Below are 12,760 nucleotides of genomic sequence, written 5' to 3' on the forward strand. Positions count from 1 at the left end.
ATTTGTTATAGGAATAGATTGCTTTTTTTTCAAAAACTTTGGATTTGGCATATCGTCTTCTATAGGGGGATTGGTTCCAGGATCCCCTGCAGATGCCAAAATACATGGATGCCCAAGTCCTCAGCTAAAAATGGCGTAGCATTTGCATATAACCTATGCACATCCTCCTGTATACTTTAAATCATCTCTAGATTACTGATAGTACCTAATACAATGTAAATGCTATGTAAATACTTGTACTGTGTGGCTTTTAATTTGTATTTGTTGTTGTATTGTCATTTATTTATTTTTGAGACAGAGTCTCACTCTCTTGCTGAGGCTGGGGTGCAAAGGCGCCATCTCAGCTCACTGCAACCTCTGCCTCCCAAGTTCAAGTGAATCTCCTGTCACAGCCTCCCGAATAGCTGGGAATACAGGCATGTGCCACCATACCTGGCTAATTTTTTTTTTTTTTTTTTTTGAGACGGAGTCTCGTCCTATTGCCCAGGCTGGAGTGCAGTGGCATGATCTCGGCTCACTGCAACCTCCGCCTCCTGGGTTCAAGCAATTCTCTTGCCTCAGCCTCCTGAGTAGCTGGGATTACAGGCGTGTGCCACCATGCCTGGCTAATTTTTGTACTTTTAGTAGAGACGGGGTTTCACCATGTTGGCCAGGCTGGTCTGGAACTGATCTGCCTGTGTCGGCCTCCCAAAGTGCTGGGATTACAGGTGTGAACCACCGTGCCCGGCCTGTATTATTATTCTTTACTGGCTTTTCTTCCTGAATATTTTACATCTGTAGTTGACTCTGCTGAGCGGAACCCACAGATACGGAGGACCAGCTACTAAATGGTGAATCTTCAGTTGGCCTCCAAAGGGGAATTCAATTTAGGTAATAGTTCATTGTAGCAAAAACCAAGACAAAAATGGATTCTCCAGGCTATCCCCTTCCTGGGGGTCGTGCATAAAAACAGGGTTTTGTTGATTGTCTGCAGTGAATGATTCTGAGGAAAAGGTGTTTTTTCTGGTCCTTGTCCATTTAGTTAGTAAAGAAACTACCTGGGTGTGCTGTTCTCTCATAGGTGAAGTGTGGGTAAAGAGCTGAACAGATGAATCTTGTTGCTTGATCAACCGATCAGTGATACAGAAACAGTTTTTCTGTCTTTGGCTGTCAGTTGTGTGTTTGGCCAATGCACTGTGACAACCTGCTCTGTCACTAGGAATGAGTATCCCAGTGTTGTCACAGTAATTGGTGGTGGGAACTTCCATAATGGGATTTGATCTTGTCACTTGGTCCATGGCAGCTAGTTTATGAGAATGATCACATTTGTGTATATGTATATATATAATTTATTTTTATTTTTTTTGAGATGAAGTCTCACTCTTGTCACCCAGGCTGGAGTGCAATGGCACGATCTCGGCTCACTGCAACCTCCGCCTCCCAGGTTCAAGCAATTCTCCTGCCTCAGCCTCCCAAGTATTGAGACAAAGTCTCACTTTCTCACCCAGGCTGGAGTGCAATGGCACGATCTCGGCTCACTGCAACCTCTGCTTCCCAGGTTCAAGCAATTCTCCTGTCTCAGCCTCCCGAGTAGCTGGGATTACAGGTGTGTGCTACCATGCCCGGCTATTTTTTTTTTGAGATGGAGTGTTGCTCTGCCACCCAGGCTGGAGTGCGGTGGTGCGATCTCGGCTCACTGCAAGCTCCGCTTCCCAGGTTCACACCATTCTCCTGCCTCAGCCTCCTGAGTAGCTGGGACTACAGGCGCCCACCACTACACTTGGCTAATTTTTTGTATTTTTAGTAGAGATGGGGTTTCACCGTGTTAGCCAGGATGGTCTCAGTCTCCTGACCTCGTGATCTGCCCACCTTGGCCTCCCAAAGTGCTGGAATTACAGGCATAAGCCACCACACCCAGCCTAATTTTGTATTTTTAGTAGAGATGGGGTTTCACCATGTTGGCCAGGCTGATCTCCAACTCCTGACCTCAAGTGATCTACCCACCTTGGCATCCCAAAGTGCTGGGATTACAGGCATGAGTCACCACACCCAACCAAATTTGTGTGTGTGTGTGTGTGTGTGTATAAAATCCTCAGCCTCCCAAAGTGCTGGGATTACAGGCATGAGCCACCATGCCTGGCCTTTATGTATGTTTTGAGTGCAGTGGAGTGAACACGGCTCACTGAAGCCTCAGTCTCCTGAGCTCAAGCAATCCTCCTGCCTTAGCTTCCCAAGTAGCCAGGACCACAGGTGTGTACCACCACATCTGCCTAATCTTTAGTTTTTGTAGACACAGGGTATCACCATGTTGCCCAGCCTGGACATTCATATTTTCTTTTATTGATAAAATTAATTCACAGTCGGCCAGGCACGGTGGCTCACGCCTGTAATCCCAGCACTTTGGGAAGCCAAGGTGGGTGGATCACCTGAGGCTGGGAGTTGTGACCAGCCTGACCAAAATGGTGAAACCCCATCTCTACTAAAAATACAAAATTAGCTGGGCGTGGTGGCACATGCCTGTAATCCCAGCTACTTGGGAGGCTGAGGCAGAAGAATGGCTTGAACCCAGGAGGCGGAGGTTTCGGTGAGCTGAGATCGTGCCATTGCACTCCAGCCTGGGCAGCAAGAGTGAAACTCCGTGTCAAAAAAAAAAAAGAAAAAAAAATTAATTCACAGTAGGGTATCTACTTTATGCAAGCTTGATGAATGACAAAATTTGACAAATTCTGTAGTTTAGTGACTTTTCTATTTGTTCGTTTATATCATAATTTACTTTTTGAAGAGGTACAAAAAAATTTCCAGAAGTCTATCCTTGGCCAGGCGTAGTTGCTCACGCCTGTAATCTCAGCACTTTGGGAGGCTGAGGTGGGAGGATCACTTGAGACCAGGAGTTCAAGACTAGCATCGGCAACATGGCAAAAACCCATCTCTACAAAAATTTCAAAAATTAGCTGGGCCTGGTGGCGCACGCCTGTAATCCCAGCTACTTGGGAGGCTGAGGTGGGAGGATCACTTGAGCCTGGGAGGTTGAGGCTGCAGTGAGCCATGATTGTGCCACTGCACTCCAGCCTGGGCAACAGAGCAAGACTGTGTCTCAAAAAATAAAAAGTCGATTCTCAAAATATTTCACTGAAATGGCAACTTTAGTGGTCCGCAGAAGCTGCTAGAGGACTTAAGGTGCATCTGCCTATAACCCACACCTTGCTCCTGCCAGAACAGTGAGTTTCACCAAAGTAGGAGTTGATGTTTACTAACGACCAGTGCTGGGGAGGGACCTGCAAATCTTTTTATGAGTCAAATAACTCAGTATTTCATCTTGTGCTTTATCTTCAAAGAAACTCAGAATTCAGTCTAGTAACAGCAATGATTTTGGTTCATACATGTAGCTAATGTTTTATCAGCTCTTTTCAAGGGCTTTATCTTTAAATTCTTAAAGCCGGCTGGGCGCGGTGGCTCAAGCCTGAAATCCCAGCACTTTGGGAGGCCGAGACGGGCGGATCATGAAGTCAGGAGATCGAGACCATCCTGGCCAACACAGTGAAACCCCCTCTCTACTAAAAAATACAAAAAACTAGCTGGGCGAGGTGGTGGGCACCTGTAGTCCCAGCTACTCGGGAGGCTGAAGCAGCAGAATGGCGTAAACCCGGGAGGCAGAGCTTGCAGTGAGCTGAGATCCTGCCACTGCACTCCAGCCCGGGCGACAGAGCAAGACTCCATCTCAGAAAAAAAAAAAAAAAAAAATTCTTAAAGCCATCTCAAATCTCATTAATCTTTGAAAGCATATAAAATAAAAGTTATTTTGGGAGGCCAGGGTAGGCGGATCACCTGAGGTCAGGAGTTTGAGACCAGCCTGGCCAACATGGTAAAATCCTGTCTCTACTAAATATACGAAAATTAGCTGGGCATGGTGGTGGGTGCCTGTAATTGCAGCTACTCCGGAGGCTGAGGCAGGACAATTGCTTGAACCTGGGAGGCAGAGGTTGCAGTGAGTCAAGATTGTGCCACTGCACTCCAGCCTGGGCGATGGAGCGAGACTCCGTCTCAAAAAATAAAACAAACAAACAAAAAAAAACCAAAGAAAAATCAATAATGTCAGCAGTCCTCTTATCAAGTCAACCTTATTCTTTATTTTTTTTGAGATGGAGTCTCGCTCTTTCACCCAGGCTGGAGTGCAGAGGTGTGATCTCGGCTCACTGCAATCTCCGCCCCTCCAGGTTTAAGCAATTCTCTACCTCAGCCTCCGGAGTAGCTGGGATTACAGGCGCGTTCCACCACGCCTGGCTAATTTTTTTATATTTTTAGTAGAGACGGGGTTTCACCATCTTGGCCAGGCTGATCTTGAACTCCTGACTTCGTGAACCACCCGCCTCGGCCTCCCAAAGTGCTGGGATTACAGGTGTAAGCCACCGCGCCCGGCCAACCTTATTCTTTTCTCACTTCTGGCTTGCCTCTCTCTGCTTTGGGCTATTCTGCAGAGTCAGTTATGGTGCTCAAGCTTCACTGACAGCCCTGAGTAGATATGGTCGAAATAGGAAGGGCCAGTCATTTATAGGTGAAATGTGAACCTGAAGAATATCCTCAGTGTTCATGACCTGATGATCCTGTTACCTACAGATGCTTAACAAATTACTCCAGAATGCAATGGCTTAAAACAACATACATATCTCAGTTTCTGTGGATTAGGAATCCTGACAAGGTTTAGCTAAGTGTTTTTGCCTCAAGGTTTCTCACAAGCTGCAATTGTGTTGGATCCACTTCCAAGCTCAGCGGTGGTTGGCAGGATTCTTTTTCAGTTTGTTGGGACGGAGGATCTCAGTTCTTTGCTGGTGGGTAGCCTCTGCTTAGGGTTACTCATATGGCAGCTTATTTCCTAGAACAAGGTTTTGAAAGGAGAGGAAAGTAGTGTGCACAGGCAGAAGCCAGACCATTTGTAACTGTCTCAGAAGTGATATCCCATTGCTTCTGCCCTCTTCTAACAGAAGAAACTTCAGCCCACACTGAAGGCAAATAGATTATATGAATACCAACAGGTGGGAATCACAGGGGCCTTTTAAAAGGTTTTCACAATTAAATTTTCTAAGGAAATGGGCATTTATCAGAATTTTTTGTTTTGTTTTTGTTTTTTAAAGACAGGGTTTTGCTTGCTCTGTTGCCCAGGCTGGAGTATAGTGGTGTGATTACAGCTCACTGCAGCCTCGACTTCCCAGGCTCAGGCCATCCTCCCGCCGCAGCCTCCCAAGTAGCTGGGACTAGGTATGCACCACCACACCGGGCTAATGTTTGTCTGTTTTGTAGATAGGGGTTTTGCCATGTTGCCCAGGCTAGCCTTGAACTCCTGAGCTCAAGCAATCCATCTGCCTCAGTCTCCCATAGTGCCAGGATTGCAGGCCTGAGCCACCACACCTGGCCATCAGAATGCTTTATCAGGACAGAAATTAGATTCTGGTATCCTCATATGCTGATGGATACATGTTGGTTTTGTTGTAAATTAAGTTGATGAAGATGAATGGTTAAGGATTCCAACCCTGAAAACCCATCTCACTTTTGTCATCTATCTTCAAAGGATTTGTAATTAAGGTCTACTAAATTTATTTCCAACATCAACCACTCTCTCCTCTATACCTAGTGAATGCAAAGCAACCAATGCAAACAATCACGTCTTAGTGGCACACCTATTAAGAACAGCTCAAATGGCAGGCAGCTGATGCACTTCAATAAACAGTCTCATTCTGTCATTTGGAGGGCAACGCTTGTTATTGTATTAAAATGGGCAAAAACTAGATCTAAATTAAGGACAACAGGCAGGTATTATTTAAAAAAGTGAACTTGGAAGGATATAAAATCAAATTGAACATCATACGTACTAGAAAGTCTCCTCCCTTTACAAGAAATGGTGCAGCCTGTAAACACAACTACGTACTGAAGTAAACTTGCTTAATTCCCTGGTTGCAATTTTTTTTTGGGGTCAGAGTCTTGCTCTGTCACCCAGGCTGGAGTGCAGTGGTGTAATCTCCACTCACTGCAACCTCCGCCTCCCAGGTTCAAGCAATTCTCCTGCCTCAGCCTCTTGAGTAACTGGGATTACAGGTGTGCAGCACCATGCCTGGCTAATTTTTAAATTTTTGGTAGAGATGGGGTTTCAACATGTTGGCCAGGCTGGTCTCCAACTCCTGACCTCAAATGATCCACCGGCCTTGGCCTCCCAAAGTGCTGGGATTACAGGTGTGAGACACCGCGCCCGGCCCTAAATTTCTAAACACAATATTATCTCAAGTGTCCTGGCCTTTAAACTGGGATATTTCTCTTGTATCATAAGAACTTGGTGTAGATTAATATTTTTGTAAGGACTTAAAGATAAATGCATATTACACATGTAGTTTTTATTTTTTTGAGATGAAGTTTTGCTCTTGTTTCCCAGGCTGGAGTGCAATGGCGCCATCTTGGGTCACCACAACCTCTGCCTCCTGGGGTCAAGTAATTCTCCTGCCTCAGCCTCCTGGGTAGCTGGGATTACAGGCATGCACCACCACGTCCAGCTAATTTTTTGCATTTTTTTTTTAGTAGAAACTTCTCCATGTTGGTGAGGCTGGTCTCGAACTGCTGACCTCAGGTGATTTGCCCGCCTTGGCCTCCCGAAGTGCTGGGATTATAGGCGTGAGCCACTGCACCTGGCCTACACATGTAGTTTTTAAACTCCAACTTTTACTTTATTGGCATCTACCTTCCCAAACCTCCAACTTTAGCAACACAAAAACAAACTTCCTTCTCAGTTGGCCTCAGGTTTAGTCACTTTTCTGTATTAATATTCTGAAGATTTTTTAAGAGCTTTATGCTACCAATGCTTTGCTAACTCCCAAATTGCACTGACTATTCAAACTTCTCTGGTGCCTGAAGGTCTTACTTTTTTTTTTTTTTTTTTTTTTTGTAGAGATGAAGTCTCATGCTGTTGCCCAGGCTGGAATGCAGTGGCATGATCGCAGCACACTGCAACCTTGAAATCCTGGGCTCAAGCAATCCTCCTGCCTCAGCCTGAGTAGTTAGGACTACAGGTGCCAGCCAACACATCTGGCTAATTTTGAATTTTTTTATAGACACAGGGTCCCACTATGTTGCCCAGGTTGATCTTGAACACTTAGGTTCAAGTGTTCCTCTGCTTTGGCCTCCCAAAGTGTGGGGATTGCAGGTGTGAGCCACTGCACCCGGCCATAAGGCCTTATTTTAAAGCAAATATAAGTTCAGATTCTATTATCAGCAAATCACCAATTTTCTGTGATATAATAATCTAAGGCAAAGCAGTTTCCTTATAAGGCTAAACTGGTAAGAGTACAGGTTTCAAAAGAAAAGAATGGGCAGTAACGAAGTCCACTTATAAGCTCGGACTGCTCCGCAGCAGCTAGTTTCCCTGTGGACACACAGAGCAAATTCAGAATTAAAGGGAGTTGTAAACCCACCTGTTTGTTGACTCTTTTGAGATAGCTACAAACCCTCCTAAAACAGCACTAAGGTTTCCCAAACTGGGAATTCTAGGTCCATATATTTAACACAAGGTGTAGGAGGGCCTGCCTAGGTTGGTCAGTCTGGTGAACAAACTGGTCTAACAGATCCCAATAGGTTACATTTTAACACTACGAAAACACTGTGTTCTAAGTATTGCACAATTAAAACAAATTAACTAGAACAATTTATGTAGTTCAGGTGTAGGTGGGAAAAGACAAATAACACTAAAAACTACCACAAATAAAAATGAAAATTAAAAACTAGACAAGTGTATGAAGCAAAAAATAAATTCTCTCTAGTATAACAAGTCCTGACCAGGTCATCCAATACAGAAGCACTCCAACAGAAAGCTGGACAATTTACACAAAAAATCAAAAAATGCAAATACCTATGAAAACAAGTTTATGACCTCACTAGTAATCCAACATGCAAATTATGATATTCCTGTGGGGAAGGGACAGGGCACAAACTAGTGATTCGTAAGAGGCCTGTTCATACACTGGTGTATACAGAAAAACGGTCCAACCATTCTGCTAGTTGTCCAGGTAAGTTAGGCAATATTTATTTATTGAGACAGAGTCTTGCTCTGTTGCCCAGGCTGGAATGCAGTGGCATGATCTTGGCTCACTGCACCCTCTGCCTGCCAGGTTCAAGTGGTTCTCCTGCCTCAGCCTCCTGAGTAGCTGGGACTACAGGTGCCTGCCACCACACCCGGTTAATTTTTGTATTTTTTGTAGAGACGGGGTTTCACCATGTTGGCCAGGACGGTCTCGATCTCTTGATCTTGTGATCCACCCGCCTCGGCCTCCCAAAGTGCTGAGATTACAGGCGTGAGCCACCATGCCCGGTAGCAATATTTATTAAAAGCCTCAAAAATGTGTTCTCTGACTCAGACAGTTCAAGAATCTATCCAAGAAATGAAGAGACAAGTGTATGAAAGCCTGTGTAACACATCATGCCATTGCCTTAGTAAGAGCTTATATTTCTAAGTCTTCTGGATTTTGCACATACTGTGCATTTATAATTTGAGAAAAACAACAACCCCCTGACAAATCTTCTGAAAGAAAGTGCTATCTATTGGACGTAGGGAAAAACAATTAAAAAAAAAAGGCTGAAAAATAGTATTCCACAAGTGTTCATTTGGCTGTTAATTCTATCCCACTCCCAATTTAAAGCAGAAGCAAAACTATGAACCCCACAAAATGGCAAGTGTGCAATCTGTACTGTTTCATTCCATATTTAAATTAAAAAAGCATATTCAACCGATCTTTTCCTCCAACTACTCAGGGCAGAGCAATTTCGACAACAAATGAATACAGATTTTTGGAAACATGTTGGTTATTAAATAATTTGTTTATTGTACGGCATTTACAAAGAAAACAGACAATGCACTCAGTAGAAAGAATAAAAATGTATTTAGGGCTTTATTTTTAACTGACAGCAAATAGAAATCCTTTAGTGAGATCGTGGCAATTTGACAGTATTATAATTAAGCTCAATAAAGGTACATGGGGTACTTGGAAGATCAAGTTCTACAGCTGCCTATTTCCACATCTTTCAATCCATCTTGCTCCTTAAACAATAGCGGAGAAAGCCCTTATTTGGTGGAGGAGCACTTCCAAAATGAAGTTACAGGTTCTCTCTATTAAAATTTACCGTCACATCAACTGTTAAAATAGGGCCTTTTGCGTGTTTTGTCACCTTAATATCACCAGAATTCCTGTAATTCCACAATCGTGATTTTACAGTGTAGAAGATACTTCAGTTCTAGTCTATTGCTTTAGATGTAAAAACAGCTGAAAACCCAAAGTGGATTAGAATTGCTGAAGGATTTCCCTGCCGTTGTTTGATACAATCTATTCTCTTGATTCTTGATAGGTGCATAGAAAGCCTAACTTAAAATTCTTTCTACAGGAACATGTCTGATTTCAGGAGTACCCAATGAAGGATCCGATGAATGGCTGGCCAGTTACTCAGAATAGTATGTTATGAATTAAATGGATTGCATAACGGCACCACTTTTCCTTTGTCACTGTTGGTGGATAAATGACAAAGTAGATTCCAATCTCCCGTATAGAAAGGTGGTTACCCAACAGCCTCACTGGTGGCTTGCTAGCAGTAGAGCCTCAAGTTGCACCTCTGTGGCTTTCTGTAAATTCGAGTCCTATAGCCACTTCGAGAATGCTGTAATCCCCAAGGCCCACTTGGTCCATGATGAAGAAGCGGCTGTGACCCCAGTTCTGCCCCTCTTTTGCTCTTCAATATTACTGGAGGAATATGTAATATCTAGGTCAAGTCTACGAGAGGCTCATCCTAAAAAAAAATGGCAGTCTTTTCTCAATTAAAACAAAAAAGCCTCAAGTACATCTCAATCATGTCAAAATTATGGTTAAAAACTGACATTATGTAGGGAAATAGCAGCAGAGAATGGCTAATCTTAAAAAACAACCAACCAACCAAAAAACAAAACAAAACAAGACCAACAAAAAAAAGTGCCATCCCACCCCTCCCCTTGGTTCTTTCATTTGGGGTTATATTAAAGACTCGAGCCTCTGAGAAAATGAGAAAGGCAAAGCCATAGAGGAAAACTGCTTCAAGGCCAGAGTTTTGGGCAAGGTAAAGAAAAAGCTGTACATGAAAGCAGGGGACTGTCTGGAAAAGAATCAGAATCTCAAGATCTACTTCTCCTAAGTGGGAAAGCTCTGAAACCCAGATCTCTGTTCTACCGTCATCCTGATCCTTTAGTTATGGGGCAATAAACTCAAGTGCAATGAGTAAAGTGCCAGCCAAGGATACAAAAACACAAAACAAAACAAAACAGCCAACCAAAATAACTCTGGTCTTAGCGTAACAGAAGACATATAGGAAAGGACTGTTTATAGAACACCTGAGGTTCTCAAGAAATTACTATTCAATGGTTCTGTTTTTGCTTATATTAAAAATCAGACTGAAGATTCAAAGATCTTAACTATTAAAGGATGAAAGGAATTCGACAGTGCTTTGAATAGTGATAAAATGGTACCCAAATTTGGTGTTCATACAGCTAATTAAAAGACAGTAGCTTAAAAGTTGCAGGAAAAAATGTGAACATAAAGAACAACAGAAACAGTCCAGGAAGATGATGCAGCCTGGACACAGCAAGTTTAATGTCTCTGCTGTACATAGAATTAACACCCTTTCCCCTCCCCATCCTTATGCTGGCAATAGGATATGCACTAGAAAATTTTGACTCTTAGAGTCAATGAATAAAAGGATGGGCTCATACACCTTCATAGCTCTTTCAAAAAGGATGCTTATAATTTAAAGGATGTCCTAATGGGAAGGAAAGGTACAGGACAAGAGGCTGTTTCACATTTTAGTCCATCAGTCTTTGGCAGAGCCCAACCAAGGCCAAATTCACCTAGGATGCCCAATGGCTGTGGGGATCTCCACAGGGTCAAGTAAGCAAACCCAAATGAACATGTTGGATTAAAAAAAACAAGATCTAGAAACTCTTGAAGGAAGAGCTTCACCCTGAAAAGGGAAGAGGAAAATGCTTGGAGGGGAAGGGCGGAGGGTCAGTGTGTGATCTCTGCTGTGGTGGTGGGCAGGGGCTTAGGAGTTAAGCCAAGGGTGCCGAAGACACTCAGCGGCAGTGGCTCTCTTCTCGGGGATCAGCTCCAACATGGGCAGTAAGAAATCTGTGAAGCCAGCTGCCTCTTCCTGAGACCACTCATACTTCTCCACTAGAACCTCAAAAAGGCCCCAAGGTTTCAGCTTCGTGATATGTTTAAGGTCACCTGCAGTGAAGACAGTATAGAAAAAGTCACTGATCAACACAGACAAATGACAAGGTCCTCTTGTGGAACTAATCCACGTAGTCTATGAGGAATCAGATTTTGCAATCAGAATCTAATCCTGCATTCACAAAGCATTTTTTTTCTGGCATATGCCTCAGAAAGAAGTGCCTCTATTTTTCATAAGGCTCTAAAAATTTAAGGTAATTTATTTTTTCCCCTATTCTAGGATTTTTTGGGTCCCAGTCAAACTGGGTATGACAATCAGGATAGGTATTTACTACTAAAATAAACATGAAATGCCTGTCTTCAACATGGTCTCATATGGTGTGCAGAGGCACTCTAGCACCACATACCAAGAACAATTTGCTTACACTCTTTTTTGTGTATGTGCTCAATAGTTTAGTATATGTTGCTTCACAGTGAGGCAGTAATTTAAAATTAAAACATGATGTCAAGCATGGATAAAAGCAACAAAAAAACCCCCAAATCCTACACAGCTTTCAGATACAACAGCTTCATCTATTCTATACCAGGGGTCCCCAATTCTATACCAATACCCTCTGCGGTACCAGTCTGTGGTCTGTCAGGTCTGCACAGCAGCAGGTCAGTGGTGGGCCAGCGAGCATTACTGCCTAAGCTCTGCCTCCTGTCAGATCAGTGGCTGCATCAGATTCTCATAGGAGTGTGAATCCTACTGTTAACTGCAGTAGGGATCTAGGTTGCATGCGCCATAAAAGAACCTAATGCCTGACGATCTGAGGTGACACAGTTTTATCTCCAAAACACCCCCCTACCCCCCACTGTCCATGGAAAAATTGTCTTCCACAAAACCAGTCCCTGGTGCCAAAAAGATTGGGGACCGCTGCTCTATACTATACTGGAGTATCAACCTAATTGCTTCTTTGAAGTGAAAAATTTTTAAAAGATAGTAGCTAAGGCAAATGCTGCTTTAAAATTTTAAGTAGGCCAGGCACAGCGGCTCACGCCTGTAATTCCAGCACTTTGGGAGGCTGAGTTGGTGGATCACTTGAGCTCAGGAGTTCAAGACCAGTTGGGCAACATAGTGAAACCCTGCCTCTACCAAAAATACAAAAAAATTAGCTGTGTATGGTGGCACGTGCCTGTGGTCCTAGCTACTTGGGAGGCTGAGGCAGGAGGATCATTTGAACCTGGGATGTAGAGGTTGCAGTGAGCCAAGACTGCACCACTGTACTCCAGCCTGGGTGACAGAGTGACACCCTGTCTCAATAATAGTAACAGTAATATTTTTTAAAAAATAAAAATTTTAAGTCTCTTTTGTGAGCAGTGAGTGCCTATTTGATTACGTACCTGGTAAACACACATGCCTTAATCTGACTGTACATAAGGAGGAACTCTTATGAAACATTTAAAAATTTTCCCACCTAAAAGAGGTTTAAGAAAGGGTAATGTTTCTGAGGATGGCTCCTGTCAAGGATTAAGAAAAATCATTTTTCTCAGCACTTCTGTAGAAGCTGAGGAAAAAG

At 43.4% G+C, this 12,760-nt stretch overlaps 1 protein-coding gene across 6 annotated transcripts in view; it reads right to left on the reverse strand.

Moving 5' to 3' along the window:
- Positions 1-8,812: 8,812 nt before the first annotated feature.
- The window catches only part of SRPK1 (SRSF protein kinase 1), a 92,993-nt gene continuing 89,045 nt past the window's right edge, over positions 8,813-12,760 (reverse strand). For all 6 annotated transcript variants that reach the window (XM_033216945.1, XM_033216942.1, XM_033216943.1 and 3 more), the window contains one exon: positions 8,813-11,255. In XM_033216945.1, the coding sequence (XP_033072836.1) occupies positions 11,071-11,255 (185 nt within the window). In that variant the 3' untranslated portion in view covers positions 8,813-11,070. The remainder of the gene's footprint in view (positions 11,256-12,760) is intronic.

This window comes from Trachypithecus francoisi, unplaced genomic scaffold (assembly GCF_009764315.1).
Source record: "Trachypithecus francoisi isolate TF-2019V2 unplaced genomic scaffold, Tfra_2.0 Lachesis_group10, whole genome shotgun sequence".
Taxonomy (NCBI): Eukaryota; Metazoa; Chordata; class Mammalia; order Primates; family Cercopithecidae; genus Trachypithecus; species Trachypithecus francoisi.